This window comes from Heterodontus francisci, chromosome 3, assembly GCF_036365525.1.
Source record: "Heterodontus francisci isolate sHetFra1 chromosome 3, sHetFra1.hap1, whole genome shotgun sequence".
Taxonomy (NCBI): Eukaryota; Metazoa; Chordata; class Chondrichthyes; order Heterodontiformes; family Heterodontidae; genus Heterodontus; species Heterodontus francisci.
The window spans coordinates 202,485,839-202,510,700 of record NC_090373.1 but is presented as its reverse complement, the minus strand read 5'-3'; the positions used below and the strand labels follow the sequence as shown (position 1 = coordinate 202,510,700).

The 24,862-nt window shown below is 45.7% G+C and overlaps 1 protein-coding gene across 1 annotated transcript in view; it reads left to right on the top strand.

Moving 5' to 3' along the window:
* LOC137367180 (dynein axonemal heavy chain 8-like) overlaps window positions 1–24,083 on the top strand; it is a 2,531,605-nt gene extending 2,507,522 nt beyond the window's left edge. The window contains exons 164-166 of the mRNA XM_068028616.1: window positions 12,814–12,923; window positions 23,322–23,333; window positions 23,796–24,083. Of these exons, the coding sequence (XP_067884717.1) occupies window positions 12,814–12,923; window positions 23,322–23,333; window positions 23,796–24,083 (410 nt within the window). The remainder of the gene's footprint in view (window positions 1–12,813; window positions 12,924–23,321; window positions 23,334–23,795) is intronic.
* The last annotated feature ends 779 nt before the right edge of the window (window positions 24,084–24,862 follow it).

The following is a 24,862-nucleotide window of genomic DNA, read 5'->3' as shown; positions in this document are numbered from 1 at the left end:
TAAAACAGAGCACTAGAAAAGGGAGAGTCCACGAGCAAAGCGGACACTAGAAAAGGGACAGTCTAAGAGCAAAGCAGAGCAATAGAAAAGGGAGAGTCTAAGAGCAAAGCAAAGAAATAGAAAAGGGAGATTCGAAGAGCTACGCAGAGCACTAGAATCGGGAGAGTCTAAGATCAAAACAGAGCACTGGAACAGGGAGAGTCTAAGTGCAAAGCAGAGCGCTTGAAAAGGGAGAGTCCAAGAGCCAAGCAGAGCACTAGAAAAGGGTGCGTCGAAAAGCAAAGTGGAGTCCAGAAAAGGGAGAGTCTGAGAGTAAAGTGGACAGTAGAAAAGGGAGAGTCTCAGAGCAAAGCAGAGCTCTAGAAAAGGGAGAGTCTAAGAGCAAAGCAGATCACTAGAAAAGGGAGAGTCTAAGAGCAATGCGGTCACTTGAAAAGGGGGAGTCTAAGAGCAATGCGGCACAGTGGTGCAGTGGTTAGCACCGCAGCCACACAGCTCCAGCGACCTGGGTTCAATTCTGGGTACTGCCTGTGTGGAGTTTGCAAGTTCTCTCTGTGGCTGCGTGGGTTTCCTCCGGGTGCTCCGGTTTCCTCACACAGACAAAGACTTGCAGGTTGATAGGTAAATTGGCCATTATAAATTGCCCCTAGTAATGGTAGGTGGTAGGGGAAGATAGGGACAGGAGGGGAAGTGGTAGGAATATGGGATTAATGTAGGATTACTTTAAATGGGTGGTTGATGGTCGGCACAGACTCGGTGAGCCGAAGGGCCTGTATCTCTGAATAAATAAACTCGAAAAGGGAGAGTCTAAGAGCAATGCGGTCACTAGAAAAGGGAGAGTTTAAGAGCAAAGCAGCGCACTTGATAAGGGAGAGTATAAGAGCAATGCAGTCACTAGAAAAGCGAGAGTCTAGGAGCAATGTGGTCACTAGAAAAGCGAGAGTCTACAAGCAAAGCAGACCACTTTAAAAGGGAGAGTCCAAGAGCAAAGCAGAGCACTGGAAATGGGAGAGTCTCAGAGCAAAGCAGAGCTCTACAAAAGGGAGAGTCTAGGAGCAATGCAGTCACGAGAAAAGGGAGAGTCTACGAGCATAGCGGACAATATAAAAGGTGGAGTCTAAGAGCAAAGCAGAGCAGTAGATAAGGGCGAGAGTCTAAGAGCAAAGGGGAGCACTAGTAAAGGCACAGTTAAGTGCTATGTGCACACTAGAAAAGAGAGAGTTTAAGGGAAATGTGAACACTAGAAAAGGGAGAGTCCAAGAGCAAAGCAGAGCAGTAGATAAGGGAGAGAGTTTAAGGGAAATGTGAACACTAGAAAAGGGAGAGTCTGAGAGAAAAGCAGATCAGTAGGAAAGGGAGAGTCTAAGAGCAAAGCGGACACTATAAAAGCGAGAGTATAAGAGCAAAGCGGACACTATAAAAGCGAGCGTATAAGAGCAAAGCGGACACTTTAAAAGCGAGAGTATAAGAGCAAAGCGGACACTAGAAAAGGGAGGGTCGAATAGCAAAGCAGAGCACTAGAAAAGGGAGTATCTAAGAGCAAAGCGGATACTAGAAAAGGGAGAGTCTACGAGCAAAGCGGACACTAGAAAAGGGACAGTCTAATAGCAAAGCAGAGCAATAGAAAAGGGAGAGTTTAAGGTTAAAACAGAGCAATAGAAAAGGGACAGTCTAAGAGCAAAACAAAGAAATAGAAAAGGGAGATTCGAAGAGCTACGCAGAGCACGAGAATCGGGAGAGTCTAAGATCAAAACAGAGCACTGGAACAGGGAGAGTCTAAGAGCAATGCGGACACTAGAAAAGGGCCAGTCTAAGAGCAAAGCAGAGCAATAGAAAAGGGAGAGTCTAAGGTTAAAACAGAGCACTAGAAAAGGGAGAGTCTAAGAGCAAAGCGGATACTAGAAAAGGGACAGTCGAAGAGCAAAGCAGAGCAACAGAAAAGGGAGAGTCTAAGGTTAAAACAGAGCACTAGAAAAGGGAGAGTCTTCGAGCAAAGCGGGCACTAGAAAAGTGAGTCTGTGAGCAAAGCAGACACTAGAAAAGGGAGAGTCTAAGAGCTATGCGGACATTAGAAAAGGGAGAGTCTAAGGGAAATGCGGACACTAGTAAAGGGACAGTCTTCGAGCAATGCGGATGCTAGAAAGGGGAGAGTGTATGAGCTCCACGGACACTAGAAAAGGGAGGGTCTAAGAGCATTGCGGACACTAGAAAAGGGAGGATCTGAGATCTTTGCGGACACTGGAAAAGGGATAGACTGTGAGCAATGCGGACACTAGAAAAGGGAGAGTCTAAGGTTAAAACAGAGCACTAGAAAAGGGAGAGTCTACGAGCAAAGCGGACACTAGAAAAGGGACAGTCTAAGAGCAAAGCAGAGCAATAGAAAAGGGAGAGTCTAAGGGAAATGCGGACACTAGTAAAGGGACAGTCTTCGAGCAATGCGGATGCTAGAAAGGGGAGAGTGTATGAGCTCCACGGACACTAGAAAAGGGAGGGTCTAAGAGCATTGCGGACACTAGAAAAGGGAGGATCTGAGATCTTTGCGGACACTGGAAAAGGGATAGACTGTGAGCAATGCGGACACTAGAAAAGGGAGAGTCTAAGGTTAAAACAGAGCACTAGAAAAGGGAGAGTCTAAGAGAAAGCGGACACTAGAAAAGGGAGAGTCTAAGAGCAAAGCGAACACTAGAAAAGGAAGAGACTAAGAGCAAAGCTGACCCTAGAAAAGGGAGAGTCTAAGAGCAATGCGGACACTAGAAAAGAGAGAGTCTAAGAGAGAAGCAGAGCAGTAGATAAGGGAGAGAGTCTAAGAGCAAAGGGGAGCACTAATAAAGGGTCAGTTAAGTGCTCTGTGGACACTAGAAAATGGAGAGTCTAAGAGCAATACAGATACTAGAAAAGGGAGAGTTTAAGGGAAATGCGAACAATAGAAAAGGTACAGTCTCAGAGCAATGCGGACACGAGAAACAGAGAGTCTCAGAGCAAAGCAGAGCTCTAGAAAAGGGAGAGTCTAAGAGCAATGAAATGCACTCGAAACAGGAGAGTCTAAGGGCAATGCGGACACTAGAAAAGGGAGAGTCTCAGAGCAAAGTGGAGCATTACAAAAGGAAGAGTCTAAGAGCAAAGCAGACAGTTGAAAAGGGAGATTATAGGAGCAAATCCGAGCTCTAGAAAAGGGAGTGTCCTGGAGCAAAGCAGACACTAGAAATGGGAGAATCCAGGAGCAAAGCAGTCTCTAAAAGAGGGAGAGTCCCAGAGAAAAGCGGAACATTGGAAAAGGGGGAGTCTTAGAGCAATGAGGAGCATTAGAAAAGGGGGAGGCCCACAGAAAACTGTGGCTCTAAAAGATGGCGAGGTCCAGAGAAATGGCACTTCATTGGATTGCTTTTTAGGGAGCCGGCATGGACTTGCTGAGCAAAATGGCTTCCCTTGTCTTAATGGTTATAGTCGGATATGAGGTAATACATTTTGGTTGGAAGGACAATGAGGTCCCTTAAGGCTTGGAACATCAGGGGGCGAATTTTGCTAGGCCAGTGGAGGCAGGTTCGGGAATTATGTGTGGACCGGGAAACTTGGAGAAAATTACATCGGGTGAGGCATTTAGGAGGACTAACAAGGCAAGGGAATATACAATGGATGGTAGGACCCTCGGAAGTACAGAAGGTCAGAGGGACTTTGGTGTACTTGTCCATAGATCACTGAAGGCAGCACAGGTAGATAAGGTGGTTAGGAAGGCATATGGGATACTTGCCTTTATTAGCCCAGGCATAGCATATAACAGCAGGGAGGTTATGATGGAGCTGTACAAAACGCTAGTTAGGCCACAATTGGAGTACAGTTCTGGTCACCACACTATTGGAAGGATGTGATTTCACTGGAGAGGGTGCAGAGGAGATTCATCAGGATGTTGCCTGGGCTGGAGCATTTCAGCTATGAAGAGAGACTGAAAAGGCTAGGGTTGTTTTCCATAGAACAGAGAAGGGTGAGGGGGGACATGATTGAGGTGTACAAAATAATGAGGGACATTGATAGGTTAGATAGGAAGAGTCTTTTTCCCTTAGCGGAAGGGTCAATAACCAGGGGGCATAGATTTAAGGTAAGAGGCAGGAGGTTTAGAGGGGATTTGAGGAAATATTTTTCACCCAGAGGGTGGTTGGAATCTGGAACGCACTGCCTGAAGGGGTGGTAGAGCCAGGAACCCTCACAACACTTAAGAAGCATTTAGATGAGCACTTGAAACGGCATAGCATACAAGGCTACGGGCCAAGTGCTGGAATATGGGATTAGAATACAAAGAACAAAGAACAAAGAAAATTACAGCACAGGAACAGGCCCTTCGGCCCTCCAAGCCTGCGCCGATCCAGATCCTCTATCCAAACATAGAATTAGAATTAGAACATTACAGCGCAGTACAGGCCCTTCGGCCCTCGATGTTGCGCCGACCTGTGAAACCATCTGACCTACACTATTCCATTTTCATCCATATGTCTATCCAATGACCACTTAAATGCCCTTAAAGTTGGCGAATCTACTACTGCTGCAGGCAGGGCGTTCCACGCCCTTACTGCTCTCTGAGTAAAGAAACTACCTCTCACAATTGTCCTATATCTATCACCCCTCAACTTGAAGCTATGTCCCCTCGTGTTTGCCATCACCATCCGAGGAAAAAGACTCTCACTATCCACCCTATCTAACCCTCTGATTATCTTATATGTCTCTATTAAGTCACCTCTCCTCCTCCTTCTCTCCAACGAAAACAACCTCAAGTCCCTCAGCCTTTCCTCGTAAGACCTTCCCTCCATACCAGGCAACATCCTAGTAAATCTCCTCTGCACCCTTTCCATAGCTTCCACATCCTTCCTATAATGCGGTGACCAGAACTGCACGCAATACTCCAGGTGCGGTCTCACCAGAGTTTTGTACAGCTGCAGCATGACCTCGTGGCTCCGAAACTCGATCCCCCTACTAATAAAAGCTAACACACCATATGCCTTCTTAACAGCCCTATTAACCTGGGTAGCAACCTTCAGGGATTTATGCACCTGGACACCAAGATCTCTCTGTTCATCTACACTACCAAGAATCTTCCCATTAGCCCAGTACTCTGCATTCCTGTTACTCCTTCCAAAGTGAATCACCTCACACTTTTCCACATTAATCTCCACTTGCCATCTCTCAGCCCAGCTCTGCAGCCTATCTATGTCCCTCTGTACCCTACAACATCCTTCGGCACTATCCACAACTCCACCGACCTTAGTGTCATCTGCAAATTTACTAACCCACCCTTCTCCACCCTCTTCCAGGTCATTTATAAAAATGACAAACAGCGGTGGCCCCAAAACAGATCCTTGCGGTACACCACTAGTAACTAAACTCCAGGATGAACATTTGCCATCAACCACCACCCTCTGTCTTCTTTCAGCTAGCCAATTTCTGATCCAAAGCTCTAAATCACCTTCAACCCCATACTTCCGTATTTTCTGCAATAGCCTACCGTGGGGAACCTTATCAAACGCCTTACTGAAATCCATATACACCACATCCACTGCTTTACCCTCATCCACCTGTTTGGTCGCCTTCTCGAAAAACTCAATAAGGTTTGTGAGGCACGACCTACCCGTCAAAAAACCGTGCTGACTATCTCTAATGAACTTATTCTTTTCAAGATGATTATAAATCCTGTCTCTTATAACCTTTTCCAACATTTTACCCACAACCGAAGTAAGGCTCACAGGTCTATAATTACCAGGGCTGTCTCTACTCCCCTTCTTGAACAAGGGGACAACATTTGCTATCCTCCAGTCTTCCGGCACTATTCCTGTCGACAATGACGACATAAAGATCAAGGACAAAGGCTCTGCAATCTCCTCCCTGGCTTCCCAGAGAATCCTGGGATAAATCCCATCTGGCCCAGGGGACTTATCTATTTTCACACTTTCCAAAATTGCTAACACCTCCTCCTTGTGAACCTCAATCCCATCTAGCCTAGTAGCCTGAATCTCAGTATTCTCCTCGACAACATTTTCTTTCTCTACTGTAAATACTGACGCAAAATATTCATTTAACACTTCCCCTATCTCCTCTGATTCCACACACAACTTCCCACTGCTATCCTTGATTGGCCCTAATCCAACTCTAGTCATTCTTTTATTCCTGATATACCTATAGAAAGCCTTAGGGTTTTCCCTGATCCTATCCACCAATGACTTCTCGTGTCCTCTCCTTGCTCTTCTTAGCTCTCCCTTTAGATCCTTCCTGGCTAGCTTGTAGCTCTCAAGCGCCCGAACTGAGCCTTCACGTCTCATCCTAACATAAGCCGCCTTCTTCCTCTTGACAAGTGCTTCAACTTCTTTAGTAAACCACGGCTCCCTCGCTCGACAACTTCCTCCCTGCCTCACAGGTACATACTTATCAAGAACACACAGTAGCTGCTCCTTGAATAAGCTCCACATTTCGATTGTTCCCATCCCCTGCAGTTTCCTTCCCCATCCTACGCATCCTAAATCTTGCCTAATCGCATCATAATTTCCTTTCCCCCAGCAAGAATTCTTGCCCTGCGGTATATACCTGTCCCTGCCCATCGCTAAGGTAAACCTGACCGAATTGTGATCACTATCACCAAAGTGCTCACCTACATCTAAATCTAACACCTGGCCGGGTTCATTTCCCAGTACCAAATCCAATGTGGCATCGCCCCTGGTTGGCCTGTCTACATACTGTGTCAGAAAACCCTCCTGCGCACACTGGACAAAAACTGACCCATCTAAAGTACTTGAACTATAGTATTTCCAGTCGATATTTGGAAAGTTAAAGTCCCCCATAACAACTACCCTGTTACTCTCGCCCCTGTCGAGAATCATCTTCGCTATCCTTTCCTCTACATCTCTGGAACTATTCGGAGGTCTATAAAAGACTCCCAACAGGGTAACCTCACCTCTCCTGTTTCGAACCTCGGCCCATACTACCTCAGTAGACGAGTCCTCAAACGTCCTTTCTGTCGCTGTAATACTCTCCTTGATTAACAATGCCACACCCCCCCCCCCTCTTTTACCATCTTCTCTGTTCTTACTGAAACATCTAAATCCCGGAATCTGCAACATCCATTCCTGCCCCTCCTCTACCCATGTCTCCGAAATGGCCACTGCATCGAGATCCCAGGTACCAACCCATGCTGCAAGCTCACCCACCTTATTCCGGATGCTCCTGGCGTTGAAATAGACACACTTTAAACCAGGTTCTTGCTTACCAGTGCCCTCTTGCGTCCTTGTAACCATATCCCTGACCTCACTACTCTCAACATCCTGTACACTGGCACTACAATTTAGGTTCCCATTCTCCTGCTGAATTAGTTTAAACCCCCCCGAAGAGCACTAGCAAATCTCCCCCCCCAAGATATTGGTACCCCTCTGGTTCAGGTGAAGACCATCCTGTTTGTAGAGGTCCCACCTACCCTAGAAAGAGCCCCAATTATCCAGGAAACCAAAACCCTCCCTCCTGCACCATCCCTGCAGCCACGTGTTCAACTCCTCTCTCTCCCTATTCCTCGCTTCGCTATCACGTGGCACGGGCAACAACCCAGAGATAACAACTCTGTTTGTTCTCGCTCTAAGCTTCCACCCTAGCTCCCTGAATTTCTGTCTTAAATCCCCATCTCTCTTCCTACCAATGTCGTTGGTGCCTATGTGGACCACGACTTGGAGCTGCTCCCCATCCCCCTTAAGGATCCCAAAAACACGATCCGAGACATCACGAACCCTGGCACCTGGGAGGCAACATACCAACCGTGAGTCTCTCTCGTTCCCACAGAACCTCCTATCTGTTCCCCTAACTATGGAGTCCCCAATGACTAATGTTCTGCTCCTCTTCCCCCTTCCCTTCTGAGCAACAGGGACAGACTCTGTGCCAGATACCTGTACCCCATTGCTTACCCCTGGTAAGTCGTCCCCCGCAACAGTATCCAAAACGGTATACCTGTTGTTGAGGGAAACGGCCACAGGGGATCCCTGCACTGCCTGCTGGTTCCCTCTCCTTCCCCTGACGGTAACCCATCTACCTACTTCTTTTACCTGAGGTGTGACTACCTCCCCATAACTCCTCTCAATAACCTCCTCCGCCTCCTGAATGATCCGAAGTTCATCCAGCTCCAGCTCCAGTTCCCTAACGCGGTTCTCGAGGAGCTGGAGTTGGGTGCACTTCCCACAGATGCAGTCAGCAGGGACACTCTTGGCGACCCTTACCTCCCACATTCTGCAGGAGGAACATACAACTGCCTTAACCTCCATTCCCACTATTCCAAATTCCCAACAAATCTACTGAAAAACCAAAAACAAAAAGTCAAAACTTGTTCGGTTAGCAATCCAACGGACAGAACTTCTTAAATAAAAAGCTTACCTTATCAACACACCAGAGTCCTTTTTTTTTGGTTAGAGGAGGAGGGTGGGTGGGAGACACTACACGTGTAGTGTCTCGGTTACAGCCACCACACAAATATATACTTTTTACTTACCCAGCAGTCCCCTGGTCCTCCGAAAACAAAAGGGAATTCACTTTTAAACTGACACAGAAATTGACTTCACAGCTGTAAGCCCGCTCACGCACCTCCGTTACTATCAAAGCTGCAGTCACCGAAACTAAAAGAAAGAGATTTTAAACCACACAAATATATACTTTTTACTTACCCAGCAGTCCCCTGGTCCTCCGAAAACAAAAGGGAATTCACTTTTAAACTTACACAGAAATTGACTTCACAGCTGTAAGCCCGCTCACACACTTCCGTTACTATCAAAGCTGCAGTCACCGAAACTAAAAGAAAGAGATTTTAAATCACACAAATATATACTTTTTACTTACCCAGCAGTCCCCTGGTCCTCCGAAAACAAAAGGGAATTCACTTTTAAACTTACACAGAAATTGACTTCACAGCTGTAAGCCCGCTCACGCACCTCCGTTACTATCAAAGCTGCAGTCACCGAAACATGTCGCCTATTTTCTTAGGGTCTGTATCTCTTTGCTTCCTGCCCATTCATGTATCTGTCCAGATACATCTTAAAAGACGCTATCGTGCCCGCGTCTATCACCTCCGCTGGCAACGCGTCCCAGGCACCCACCACCCTCTGCGTAAAGAACTTTCCACGCATATCCCCCCTAAACTTTTCCCTTCTCACTTTGAACTCGTGACCCCTAGTAATTGAATCCCCCACTCTGGGAAAAAGCTTCTTGCTATCCACCCTGTCGATACCTCTCATGATTTTGTACACCTCAATCAGGTCCCCCCTCAACCTCCGTCTTTCTAATGAAAATAATCCTAATCTGCTCAACATCGCTTCATAGCTAGCGCCCTCCATACCAGGCAACGTCCTGGTGAACCTCCTCTGCACCCTCTCCAAAGCATCCACATCCTTTTGGTAATGTGGCGACCAGAACTGCACGCAGTATTCCAAATGTGGCCGAACCAAAGTTCTATACAACTGTAACATGACCTGCCAACCCTTGTAATCAATACCCCGTCCGATGAAGGAAAGCATGCCGTTTGCCTTCTTGACCACTCTATTGACCTGCGTTGCCACCTTCAGGGAACAATGGACCTGAACACCCAAGTCTCTCTGTACATCAATTTTCCCCAGGACTTTTCCATTTACTGTGTAGTTCACTCTTGAATTGGATCTTCCAAAATGCATCACCTCGCATTTGCCCTGATTGAACTCCATCTGCCATTTTTCTGCCCAACTCTCCAATCTATTTATATTCTGCTGTATTCTCTGACAGTCCCCTTCACTATCTGCTGCTCCACCAATCTTAGTGTCGTCTGCAAACTTGCTAATCAGACCACCTATACTTTCCTCCAAATCATTTATGTATAATAGATAGGTGCTTGATGGTTGGCGCAGACATGATTGGCTGAAGGGCCTGTTTCTGTGCTGTATAACTCTGTGACTCGATGAGGCTTCCAACGTGATCGTGCCCCCTTCCGTCTTTCCCAGGGCATGTTGGGCGTGCAGCATTGCACCCCTGTGGCTGAGGCAGAAAGTCATTCAAAAAGTACTTAATAAGGTAAGTTGGAGCGATTTTGCACTTGGATTCCCTTTTTTCCAACAGAACTGAAGGTCCACCCTGTGTCTGCAACCCGGCAAGCTGGAGAAGGTGAGTGCATAGTGAGGGCAGTGGGCTTATCACCACCAACTGCTCCAGCAGCTGCAGTGCATCTTGTAGATGGTACCCACTGCTGCGACTGTGCATTGGTGGGAAAGGGAGCGAATGTTGTGAATGGAGTGCCAATCAAACGGGTTGCTTTTTCCTGGATGAAGTTGAGCTTCTTGAGTGTTGTTGGAGCTGCACCCATCCAGGCAAGTGGAGAGTATTCCATCACACTCCTGACTTGTGCCTTGTAGATGGTGGACAGGCTTTGGGGAGTCAGGAGGTGAGTTACTCGCCACAGGATTCCTAGCCTCTGTCCTGCTCTTGCAGCCATGGTATTTATATGGCTACTCCAGTTCAGTTTCTGGTCAATGGTAGCCCCTCGAATGTTGATAGTAGGGGATTCAGCGATGGTAATGCCATTGAATGTCAAGGGGAGATGGTTAGATTCTCTCTTGTTGGAGATGGTCTTTGCCTGGCACTTGTGCGGCACAAATGTGACTTGCCACTTATCAGTCCAAGCCTGGATATTGTCCAGGTCTTGTTGCATTTCTACATGGACTGCTTCAGTATTTGAGGAGTCACAAATGGTGCTGAACATTGTGCAATCATCAGCGAACATCCCCACTTCTGACCTTATGATTGAAGGAAGGTCATTGATGAAGCAACTGAAGATGGTTGGGCCTCGGACACTACCCTGAGGAACTCCTGCAGTGATATCCTGGAGCTCAGGTAATTGACCTCCAACAACCACAACCATCTTCCTTTGCGCTAGGTATGACTCCAACCAGATTCCCATTAACCTCAGTTTTGCTAGGGCTCCTTGATGCCATACACGGTCAAATGCTGCCTTGATGTCAAGGGCAGTCACTCTCACCTCTCCTCTTGAGTTCAGCTCTTTTGTCCATCTTTGAACCAAGGCTGTAATGAGGTCAGGAGCTGAGAGGCCCTGGCAGACCCCTAACTGAGCGTCACTGAGCAGGTTATTGCTAAGCAAGTGCCGCTTGATAGCACTGTTGATGACACCTTCCATCACTTTACTGATGATTGAGAGTAGGCTGATGGGGTGGTAATTGGCCGGGTTGGACTTGTCCTGCTTTTTGTGTACAGGACATATCTGGGCAATTTTCCACATTGCAAGGTAGATACTAGTGTTGTAGCTGTACTGGAACAGCTTGGCTGGGAGTGCAGCAAGTTCTGGAGCACAGGTCTTCAGTACTATTACCAGAATATTGTCAGGACCCATAGCCCTATGACTCTATCTGACCAGCTGGGCTGAATGGCCTCTTTCTGTGCTGTAAATGTATTGCAATACTTTGTGAATTAGAATTTGAGTCATGGAGTTATGCAGCACAGAAACAGGCCCTTCAGCCCATCATGTCTGTGCCAGCCATCAAGCACCAACTATTCTAATCCCATTTTCCAGGACTTGGCCCATAGCCTTGTATGCTATGGCGTTTCAAGTGCTCATCTAAATACTTCTTCAATGTTGTGACGATTCCTGCCTCTACCACCCATTCAGGCACTGCGTTCCAGATTCCAGCCACCCTCTGGGTGAAAACATTTTTTCTCAAATCCCCTCTCAACCTCCTGCCCCTTACCTTAAATCTATGCCCCCTGGTTATTGACCCCTCTGCTAAGGGAAAAAGTTTCTTCCTATCTAACATATAGAAATTTGTATACCTCAATCATGTCCCCCCTCAGCCTTCTCTTTTCTAAGGATAACAACCCTAGCCTTTTCAGTCTCTCTTCATAACTGAAATGCTCCAGCCCAGGCAACGTCCTGGTGAATCTCCTCTGCACCCTCTCCAGTGCAGTCACATCCTTCTTATCGTGCGATGACCAGAACTGTACACAGTACTCCAGCTGTGGCCTAACTAGCGTTTTATACAGCTCCATCATCACCTCCCTGCTCTTGTATTCTATGCGTCAGCTAATAAAGGCAAGTATCCCATATGCCTTCCTAACCATCTTATCTACCTGTGCTGCTGCCTTCAGTGATCTATGGACAAGTATACCGAGATCCTTCTGACCTTCTGTACTTCTTAAGGTCCTACCATCCATTGTATATTCCCTTGCCTTGTTAGTCCTCCCAAAATGCATTACCTCACACTTCTCAAGATTAATTCCATTCGGCACAGCTCTGCCCATCTTACCAACCCAACTATATCGTCCTGTAATCTGAGGCTTCCCTCCTCACTGTTTACAACAGCACCAATTTTCTTGTCATCTGCGAACGTACTGATCATACCTCCTATATTGACATCTAAATCATTAATGTACACTACAAACAGCAAGGGTCCCAGCACCGATCCCTGCAGTACACCACTGGTTACAGGCTTCCAATCGCAAAAACAACCCTCGACCATCACCCTCTGCTTCCTGCCACTTAGCCAATTTTGGATCCAATTTGCCAAATTACCCTGGATCCCATGGGCTCTTACCTTCTTAACCAATCTCCCATGCGGGACCTTATCCAAAGCCTTACTGAAGTCCATGTAGACTACATCAACTGCTTTACCCTCATCTACACATCTAGTCACCTCCTCAAAAAATCAATCAAATTTGTTCGACAATTCAAGTTGGTTTGTATTCCACTCACTGCAAAAACAGCAAAATGGGGTTTATATTTATTATATTGCCTTGAAATGAAAATAAATAAACTGTTCATTCTGTACACAGGATTCTTAACTGCTATGAGACAGGAAGTAACCCGTGCACATAAAGGCTGGGCACTGGACAGTGTCACTCTACACAACGAAGTAACAAAACTGATGAAAGATGAGATCAAAGTAGCACCCCTGGTATGTATGCAGTAATTTATAGCCTGTAGTTAGTTCCATGGTTGGAAAGTTCAATTCAGATTCCATGGTGAGAAGGGTTTCCAACTCTAGCCTTGGAAGTATATCTTCTCATCTCCTACTTTCCTGCTGGTCAGACAGCTGCATTTTCCCATCACCAACATTTTCCAAGCTTAAACAAATGTGTGTGAAAATAATTTTAAAATAACACACATGTTTTGAATGTCCCAATGATCTTTCTTCTGGCTTGCTCACAGCAGTGTTCAGAAGAGTAAGCTTTCATTCCTGGAGACTCCTGGACAGTTGGCAACACTAATAGAAGGGCATTGCCTGACCATCCTGTTTATCACATTCACTCAGTTTGCTCCACTTCATAGTTTGGCTTAACAGCAGCTTATATTTATATAACACTTTAAATACAATAACATGTCCCAAGGACCTTCACAGCAGCATTATGAAGCAACATAAGGAGATATTCGTTCAGATGAACAAAAGCTTGATTAAGGAGTATCTTAAAGGAGCAAAGAGAGTTAGAGAGGCGGAGAGGTGTAAGGAGGGAATTCCAGAGCTTAGGCAACTGAAGGCACAGCCACCAACAGTGCAGCAATTAAAATCAGGGATGCTCAAGAGGCCAGAATTAGATAAGTGCAGATACATTGGAAAGTTGTGAGGCTGCAGGAGATTATAGAGATAAGGAGGGGCCAGTCCATGGAGGGATTTTGAAAAAAAAGTCCAGGTACCAATGTAGGTCAGTGAGAACAGGGGTGATAAATGAATGGGACTTAGTGCGAGTTAAGACATAGATAGCAGAGTTTTGGATGACCTCAAGTTTATGAACGGTAGGATGTGGGAGACCAGTCAGGAGTGCATTAGAATACTCAAGTCTAGATGGAACAAAGCATAAATGAGGGTTTCAGCAGCAGATGAGCTGAGAAAGCGATGAAGTCAGACAATGTTACGGAAATAGGCAGTCTTAGTGATGGTACAAATATGTGTTTGGAAGGTCATCTCAAGGTCAAATATAACACCAAAGTTGCAAATAGACTGCTTCAGTCTCAGAGCATTGCCAGGGAGAGGGATGGAGTCGGTAGCTAGGGAACGGAGTTTGGAGTGAGGAGCACAGCAAAATACTGCAGGCAATTAGATACTGTTATTGAAATATGGAGGAGAAATTTGTATGCAACATAAAATGCTCACAGAGCATATCAATTTAGTGCTGAGACAGCCTGGTGCCATATCGTATTCTTTTTTATTTGTTCATGTGATGTGAGCATCACTGGCAAGACCAGCATTTGTTGCTTTTGAGAAGGTGGTGGTGAGCTGCCTTCTTGAACCACTGCAGTATAGGTACACCCACAGTGCTGTTAGGAAAGGAATTCCAGGATTTTGACCCAGCGACAATATAGTTCCAAGTCAGGATGGTATGTGATTTGGAGGGGAACTTGCAGGTGTTGGTGTTCCCATGCATCAGCTGCCCTTATCCTTCTAGGTGGTAGAGGTCGTGGGTTTAGATGGTGCTGTCAAAAGAGGTTTATGAGTTGCTGCAGTGCAGCTTGTAGATGGTACACACTGCTGCCACTGTGCGGTGGTGGAGGGAGTGAATGTTTGTGGATGGGTTGCCAATCAAACGGGCTGCTTTGTCCTGGATGGTATTGAGCTTCTTGAGTGTTATTGGAGCTGCACCCATCCAGGCAAGTGGAGAGTATTCCATCACACTCTTGACTTGTGCCTTGTAGATGGTGGACAGGCTTTGGGGAGTCAGGAGGTGAGTAACTTGCCACAGAATTCCCAGCCTCTGGCCTGCTCTTGTAGCCACAGTATTTATGTAACTGGTCCAGTTCAATTCCTGGTCAGTGGTAACCCCCAGGATGTTGGTCATGGGGGATTCAGTGATGGTAATGCTATTGAACATCAAGGGGAGATGTTTAGATTCTCTCTTTTTTGAGATGGTCATTGCCTGGCACTTGTGTGGCACAAATGTTACTTGCCACTTATCGGCCCAAGCCTGTCCAGGTCTTGCTGCATATGAACATGGGCTGCTTCTGTATGAGCAGTCACAAATGGTGTTGAACATTGTGCAATCATCAGCGAACATCCCCACTTCTGACCTTATGATGGAGGGAAGGTCATTGATGAAGCAGCTGAACATGGTTGGGGTAGGCCTGAGGAACTCCTGCCGCAATGCGGATCAAGCAGGCTGTTTGTCCTGAATAGTGTTGAGCTTCTTGATTGTTGTTGGAGCTGAACTCATCCAGACAAGTGGAGAGTATTCTATTACATTCCTGACTTGTGCCTTGTAGAGGGTGTGATGAAAACCACATCTGCCAAAATGAGACATATTAATTTCATCATATGGATCATTAATTTTGAACTGTTACGGGACTTGAAATAACTTGTTTAAAAAGACCACAACAGTGGCTGAACACATGGCTGCACATTTGCATTCTAAAAGACAGTTGCCTGAAGAAGACAATGGGAGTGCCTCCCTGATTCAATTAGCCAGATGGCTTTTGAATGTGTAAAAGTGAGCATTCCACCACCCAACTCTCCCCCACTGAGAGTCATAGAGTCATAGAGAGATACAGCACTGAAACAGGCCCTTCGTCCCTTTGTTAGAGAGTGTCTGCTAAGCTTTGGGGAAATTCACAAACAGCAGGAGAGGTTGTTCCAAACAAGGAGTTAGTCACATGACTAACGTGCTGGACAATTTGGAGTTAATTGAATTGTGCTCATAGAACAGTTTTTGGTAGAGACTGCAATTTGAAGACAACAGAGAAGGATAGTCTCTCCCTCTCTCTCTCCCTTCCCACGGAAGTGGGAACTTAAGCCTCAAAACTAAAGGTCAGCAAAACAAGTTTGAAAGTGTGCACTGGGCTCCAATGAGAACTGGGAGACTTAACTTCAATCAAAGACTTTACATTCAACTCAAAACCAGTAATTAAACTCAAGCTCTTACTTCAAACCTTTCCCCTTCTTTCTCCTCCGCTGTTTCTATTTGTGTGTGTGTGTTTATGGCGTATGCATGCAAGTGTGATCGCATCGTGTATTTCTAGTAGTTTTAACTGAATTAGAGTTTTCAGGTTAATAAACTTTCTTGTTTAAATCTGAGAAAACCTGTCTGGTTGATATCTTTGCCATTACAATTAGATAGTAGTGAGCAAGGACTCACTGAGGGGAAGTTAAAACATGGTGTTTTAAAAATTAAACCCTGTTACAGCCAAACCAGGAAAAGGCTGAGAGGGAACCCCTAGACTTCTTTCTCACCTGGTTGTAACAGAAATTTGGGGGCTAGTGTCCCGGATTGAATCCACAGACAAACGAGAAATTGGAAGTGGGAGGTCAAGTTGATCCCAATCAAAAAGAGAAAAAATTTCAATGCAGGTTATGTGTGCTAGAATACTAACATGTCTGCGACTGAAGCCAGTAACTCCCCAAGCCAGGGTGAAGTAACTTGGGAGAAAAGGGAACTGTCTATGGAAGAGTTGAGGAACATGGCTGAGCAGTGTGGGATCGCTGTCCTTGCCAAAGCTAGGAAATTGGAACTCCTAAGACGAGTGGCCAACCATTTTTTCCCTCGAATCCGAAGAAGCAGAGACAGGATTAGAAATAGACTCCGACAGAGTATTGAGAGCAAAGATACAATTGGAACAGAGGAAACTTGAATTAGAAGACAGGGAAAGAGAGAGAGAAGGGGAGAGACAGGAGAAAGAAAAAGAGAGAGGAGAGAGAGAAAGAACCTTTCAGACGGAATGTGATGAAAGAGAGCTGAGGCGGCTTGAGTTAGCAAGGGAGCGACAGTGTAACCCCAGTGACAGCATGGCCAATATGGAGAATAGTTATTCGGGGCTGGGTACTGAATTGTTAAAATTTTCTCAACTGATCCCGAAATTCAATGAGGGAGTTGTAGAAACACTTTTTGTATCTTTTGAGAAACTGGCAAGGCAGTTAAAGTGGCCGATTGAGACCTGGACTCTTCTGCTGCAAAGTCAGCTCACAGGAAAAGCCCATGAAGTTTATTCCATGTTGCCAGATGAGAGTTCATCCAATTATGAACTGACAAAAAATGCTATCGTCGGGGCATACGAACTAGTAGCGTAAGCCTACCGCCAAAAGTTTCGAACCCTCAGAAAGCAAGCTGATCAAACTTACTTGGAGTTTGAGAGAAGTAAGCAGCTGGCTTTTGACCAGTGGTTGAAGGCTCTTAAAGTACAGCCCAGCTATGAAAACCTCAGAGAGGAAATTCTGCTACAGAAATTTAAAAACTCTCTCCCACTCTCCATAAAGACTAATGTAGAGGAACAAAAAGATCATACAGCAAGGCAAGCCATCATTCTGGCTGAAGAGTTTGCTCCAATATACAATCCGGTTCCCCAGGGGAAAACCTTTCCTAGTCACCCCCACAAATCCGAAAAGGGCAAAAGGTGGGAAGGTGATGGAAGCCCAGGCAGTCCTGGGAGAGAGAGAAAAGCAGGAGACACAGGGGGGCCTCTGCCAGCCAAAAAGGAAGGTGCTGTAAGTAGAAGTGAGAACCAGAGACCTATGTGCTTCCATTGCAATAAAGCAGGTCGTCTAAGACCTGACTACTGGAAACTACAGGGAAAGCCTGTAGGGTTAATCAGGGCACACCCGCTCAGTGAAGGAGAAAGGACCCTGATGCAAAACACAGCTGAACAAGCTGTGGCTTTAACTGCAGCAGTAAGAAGGCCCAGAAAACGTACTATTGTGAGTACAGAAAAATTTAATAGGATTCCTGAAGGTTATCAAGATTTTATGTCTGAAGGGAGAGTAACCCCATACCCCTCAAGTGGGGCAAGCAAACCAATAGTAATCCTCATGGATACAGGGGCCACCAGATCCCTTTTTACTGGGAAAAGGCCTGACCTTTCCCCCAGAGAGTGCAGTGAAGACCAGAATGGTGGTGAATGGTATTGGAGGGTAGTGTATGCCTGTACCTTTACACTGGGTGCACTTGGAGTGTGACCTAGTTTCGGGACCGGTGACCGTAGGGATTGTCCCTAGTTTGCCTGTGGACAGGTAATGATCTGGCAGGGGAGAAGGTGGTAGCTCCCCCACTCGGAGAATCATCTTTTCCACATCCACCCTGTCAAGTCCCCACGGGATCTTTAATGTTTCAGTAAGATCACCTCTCATTCTTCTAAACTCCATTGAATACAGACCAAATCTGTCCAACCTTTCTTCATAACTTAACTCTCTCATCTCGGGTATCAGTTGAGTGACTCTTCACTGAACTGCTTCCAATGCAATGATATCCTTTCTTAAGTGAGGACACCAAAACTGTACACAACACTCTAGATGTGATCTCATCAATGCCCTGGTCAACTGTAGCAAGACATCTCTACTTTTAATTCCATTCCCCTTGCAATAAACAACAACATTGCATTTGCCTTCTTAATCACTTGCTGTACATGCATACTAACTTTTTGTTTTGTTTGTACTATGATAACCAGATCCCTCTGCATCTCAGAGTTCTGCAATCTCTCTCCATTTAAATAATATTTTGCTTTTCTATTCTTCCGGCCAAAGTAGATAAGCTCACACTTTCCCACATTATACTCCATCTGCCAAATCTTTTCCCACTCACTTAACCTATCTATATCCCTTTGCAGATTCCTTTTACCCTCTTCATAACTTACTTTCCTACCTACCTTTGTGTCATCAGCAAATTTAGCAACCATAAATTTGGTCCCTTCATGCTAGTCATTGATATAAATTGTAAATAGTTGAGGTCCCAGCACTGATCCCTGGGGCACGTCACTAGTTACAGCTTGCCAACCCGAAAATGACCCATTTATGCCTACTCTCTGTTTCCTATTAGCTAACCAATCCTCTATCCATGCTAATATGTTATCCCCTATGCCATGGGCTCTTATTTTGTTTAGTAACCTTTGATGCGGCACCTTGTCAAATGCCTTCTGGAATTCCAAGTCAACAACATCCACAGGTTCCCCTTTATCCACGTTGCTGGTTACTTCCTCAAAGAACTCTAATAAATTAGTCAAACACGATTTCCCTTTGACAAAACCATGTTGACTGTGCCTGATTGCATTGAGATTTTCTAAATAACCTACAATAACCTCCTTCATAATAGATTCCAGCATTTAGATTAGATTAGAGATACAGCACTGAAACAGGCCCTTCGGCCCACCGAGTCTGTGCCGACCATCAACCACCCATTTATACTAATCCTACACTAATCCCATATTTCTACCACATCCTCACCTGTCCCTATATTCCCCTACCACCTACCTATACTAGGGGCAATTTATAATGGCCAATTTACCTATCAACCTGCAAGTCTTTTGGCTGTGGGAGGAAACCGGAGCACCCGGAGGAAACCCACGGAGACACAGGGAGAACTTGCAAACTCCACACAGGCAGTACCCAGAATTGAACCCGGGTCGCTGGAGCTGTGAGGCTGCGGTGCTAACCACTGCGCCACTGTGCAGCCCACTGTACCTTTCTCATTGCTGTACCTTTCTCATAAACCCCCAGTATTTCTTCCTCTATACCCCGTCCTAGAGCGTGGTTACTATTAGGGGGCCTAGAAATTACTTCCACAAGTGACTTCCGACCTTTATTTCTTATCTTTACGCAAACTGATTCTACATCTTGATTTTTAGAACTAAGGTCACCTCTCCCTATTGTACTAATGTCATCTTTAGCTAACAGAGTTACCCCTCCACCTTTTCCGAGTTTCCTGTCCTTCCAAAATGTCATCATCCTTGAATATTCATGTCCCAGCCTTTGTCATCTTGCAGCCATGTCTCTGTAATGGCTAACAGATCATACATATTCATTTCTATTTGAGCTATTAATTCATTTGTTTTGTTACGAATACTATGTGCATTCAAATACAGAGCCTTTAGTTCTGTCTTTTTACTATTTACAAAACCTCTAGCCTTAGCTGTTTGCACACTCTTAATTTTGTACATTCTGCCCCTTCGTGTCACGCTCTGGTTATTATTTCCCTTATTGTCACCTTGGTCTCTTGCATTGTCCTCCCTCTTTAATTCATCCTATCTTCTCTCACATGATCCCTCACTCCCACTATTTAGTTATATGACTCGCCAGAACACTGGTTCCGGCAAATTTCAGGTGAAGACCGTCCCAACGGTACAGCTCCTACTTTTCCCAGTACTGGTGCCAGTGCCCCAAGAATCGAAACCCATTTCTACCACACCAATCTTTGAGCCACGCATTTAACTCTCTAGTATTATTTACCCTATGCCAATTTGCTTGTGGCTCAGGTAATAATGCAGAGATTATTACCTTTGAGGTTCTGCTTTATAATTTAGCCCCGAGCTGCTCATACTCCCCATGCAGAACCTCTTTCCTAGTCCTGTCTATGTTTTTGGTACCTATGTGGACCACGACAACTGGATCCTCCCCCTCCCACTGCAAGTTCCTCTCCAGCCCAGAGCAGATGTCCCGAACCCTGGCACTGGGCAGGCAACACATCCTTCTGGACTCTCCCTCTTGGCTGCAGAGAACATTTGACCGAGTATGGCCTCAAGGAGCCCGAGCAAAACTGAGGTCAATGGGAATCAGGGGGAAAACCCTCCGCTGGCTCGAGTCATACCTAGCGCAAAGGAAGATGGTTGTGGTTGTTGGAGGTCAATCATCTGAGCTCCAGGACATCACTGCAGGAGTTCCTCAGGGTTGTGTCCTAGGATGCTTCATCAATGACCTTCCTTCAATCATAAGGTCAGAAGTGGGGATGTTCGCGGATGATTGCACAATGTTCAGCACCATTCGTGACTCCTCAGATACTGAAGCAGTCCGTGTAGAAATGCAACAAGACCTGGACAATATCCAGGCTTGGGCTGATAAGTGGCAAGTAACATTCGCGCCACACAAGTGCCAGGCAATGACCATCTCCAACAAGAGAGAATCTAACCATCTCCCCTTGACATTCAACAGCATTACCATTGCTGAATCCCCCACTATCAACATCCTAGGGGTTACCATTGACCAGAAACTGAACTGGAGTAGCCATATAAATACTGTGGTTACAAGAGCAGGTCAGAGGCCAGGAATCCTGAGGCGAGTAACTCACCTCCTGGCTCCCCAAAGCCTGTCCACCATCTACAAGGCACAAGTCAGGAGTGTGATGGAATACTCTCCACTTGCCTGGATGGGTGCAGCTCCTCCTGCACTCAAGAAGCTCGACACCATCCACGAAAAATCAGCCCGCTTGATTGGCACCCCATCTACAAACATTCACTCCCTCCATCACCAACGCACAGTGGCAGCAGTGTGTAGCATCTACCAGATGCACTGCAGCAATGCACCAAGGCTCCTTAGACAGCATCTTCCAAACCCGCGACCTCTACCAACTAGAAGGACAAGGGCAGTAAATACATGGGAACACCACAACCTGCAAGTTCCCCTCCAAGTCACACACCATCCTGACATGGAACAATATCGCCGTTCCTTCACTGTTGCTAGGTCAAAATCCTGGAACTCCCTTCCTAACAGCACTGTGGGTATACCTACCCCAAATGGACTGCAGCGGTTCAAGAAGGCAGCTCACCACCACCTTCTGTGGCCAGCGTCGCCCACGTCCCATGAATGAATTTTTTAAAAACTGTGCCGATCCCTCTGACTACACTATCTCCTACCACCCACTACATTTCTGTTTTACACTCCCGGCTTGAATGGCATCCTTTACCACGCTACCATAGTCAGTTTGCTTAACCACCCTGCAGCCTTCACTCTCATCCATACAAGCTGAAAGAACCTCAAACCTGTTGAACAATTGCAAGGGCTGAGGCTCCTCCATTTCTGCCTTCTCGATTCCCATATCTCCCTCACTCGAAGTCATATCCTTTCCATGACTACTGACCAAATCAGATGATCCTATCCTTGAGGTGTGATTGCCTTCTGGAACAAGGTGTCCAGGTAACTTTCCCCCTCCCTGATACATCGCAGTATCTGTAACATAACACTACAATTTGAAATCATATTCTTCAAGCATAACATCTTAACAAAACATGCAGGCATATACTTTAAACTCTAAATATCAAAGGAACACCCTGTTAAACGTTTACTTCAACCCATGAGTTCCCTTATACTTTACAGGATCATGGTGTTTGTTCACCTCTCCAGGGACCAATCCAAAGTGTACCACAACTCTTAGGAATCACTTCAATTTTCCTTAGTTTCTCAGCTATCGTCTGAGGTTTGAGATCTCCTGGGGATTCTCCCTCCAGCATTTGGCTGGTTACCCTCCAGCTCTCTTGCAACACCTCACAAATCTGGATTTCCAGCATGAGCATAGTCTTACTCAAATCAGAAACACCCCTGATTCCTGATAGCCCTTTGCTCCGAAGTCTGGCTGTTTTCAAAGCCAACTGACTTTCAAAAACCTGTCTGTGAGCAAAACACAAAGATAAAACACCTGACCAACAGGCATCTCCCTGTATCATCTATCTCCATAGCAATGGTACATTTGGGATGGCCCAGAGAGCAATTTAAGCTAATTACCTCCAACTCCAAAATATCTCTTTCATCTCTGATGCCCTCATGAATAATTTATATTGCTAACAATGACAGGACAGTTGCTTCCAGACTTTCTGGCTACAGTTCCCCAGCTAAATAAGACCACCTGCTGTTTTATGACTCTCACCCCTCTAACTTTGTCTCTGTCGGTACAAATGGAAAAATCTTTGAAATAAAATCTCTTGGGTGGTCCTGCAACCTTTTAAATTCTGGAATTTCAATTACCTTACAGCTATGCATTTAATTTTCCAAATACAAATATTAACACAAACCATGAATAGCTGATTGTAACACATGCTGCTTCTGCTGTGTAGCATGCATGCAGGTCTGTGTCACAACTTCACCAGTTTGGCACCTTATTTTTAGGTGTGGGTGATGCTGCTCCAGGCATGCTCCCCAGAACTCCTCACTGAACCAGGGTTGATCCTTTGGCTTGGTGGTAATGGTAGAGTGAGAGATATGCCGGACCATGAGATTAGATTGTGGTTCAACATAATTCTGCTGCTGCTAATAGCCCACAGCACCTCATGGATGCCCAGTTTTGAGCTCTTAGATTGGTTTTGAATCTATCACATTTGGCACGGTGATAGTGTTACACAACACATTGGAGGGATGAAGGGTATACACAGTATGAAGATGGGGCTTAATTTCTACAAGGACTGTGTGATGGTTTCTCCTAATAATACTGTCATGGGCAGATGCATCTGTAACAGTTAGATTGGTGAGCGTGAGGTCAAGTAGGATTTTCCGTCTTGCAGTTCTCTCACCACCTGTCTCAGGCCAAGACTGGCAGTTATGTCATTCAGGACTTGGCCAGCTTGACCAGCAGTGGTGCTACCGAACTACTGTTGCTGATGGACATTGAAGTCCCCACCCAGAGTACATTTTGTGTCCTTGCTATGCTCAGTGCTTCTTTCAAGTGGGGTTCAACATGAGGCGTACTGAGTCATCAGCTGAGGGAGGGCAATAGGTGATAATCAGCAGGAGGTGCCCTTGCCTATGTTTGACCTGATGCCATGAGACTTCATGGGGTCCAGAGTCAATGTTGACTATGACTATGCCAGGCTGTTGCTTGTCTCTTGTGTGGGATGGCTCTACCAATTTTGGCACAAGTCTCCACATGTTATTGAGTAGGACTTTTAAGGGAAAACTGGATGAGAAAAATGCAAAATGAAAGGCTGTTGAGAATGGGGCAGCAGACGTTAGTTTTGAATTGTTCCAGCAAAGACCCACCACCTACACAATTCGACAAATGGATACCTTCTGTGCTGTAAATTCCCACGCTTCTATCTTTCAGCCAATGTTTTTCTAACATTTATCCTCTCCATGCTTGTTTGACAGGAAGGAGTGTACATCTATGGCCTTTACCTGGATGGAGCGGGTTGGGACAGGAGAAATACCCGGCTGACTGAATCAACTGCCAAGGTTCTCTTTACAATGCTACCCGTCGTCTATATATTTGCCATAAATTCCACTGCACCCAAGGATCCCAAATTATACATTTGTCCAGTCTATAAGAAACCACAGCGCACAGATCTGACGTTCATCACTGCCCTCTGTCTGAAAACACTCCAGCCACCTGACCACTGGATCCTGAGAGGGGCAGCTTTGCTCTGTGATATTAAGTAAAATAACAGTTGTTTGAGTCGGGGGAGAATGTCTTTTAGACCCTGAGATAATTTAGCAGTAATGCAGCTGAATTTCAAGGCACTATCCTAATAGGCTTATCTGCATCTGCTAGTCAGAATAAAAAAATGTTCATCAAAACTGAGGCAATCTGTTCTTTTATTATTTAATAAATTCATTGAAGGTCTTGAGCTGTTTCTATACAGTATTTTATTCCTCAACTCTATACAACTCCTTTATTTCACTGACTGTTTTAGGCTGACTGCTTCCTTACAATTATGAAGCATCACCGGGCTCCAGTTTTATCTGCCCCGACCTAGTGGAAATTGAGCTGGGGGAGGCAGTTAAGTAACTGATGTCAGTTCCCTCCACCTATCCTGCTTCCTTCCCAGTATTTCACCACACCTCCCAACCCCATCTCACATTAACTTATTCTTTTCAGCAGGAAAATGGGAAACACGCAGGAAAGAAGCATGGTATAAAAACAAGAAATGCTGGAAATACTCAGCAGGTCTGGCAGCATCTGTGGAGAGAGAAGCAGAGTTAACATTTCAGGAAAGAAGCGCGGTCTGTGTTAAATATGCAGATCAGGTCTGAGAATATTATCAGAACCCAATCAGCAAATCAGCCACAAGCCTGAGTGATAGGGGGATGGGGAGGAGCAACATCTGCTCCCATCAGGTAAAATATGACGGGAAACGGATCCTGGACCAAGAGAGGCCAAGTAGGTAAGTTTCAAATGTATTTTTCAGGTTTTCTTGTGTGCCAAGAGGATCTGGAGT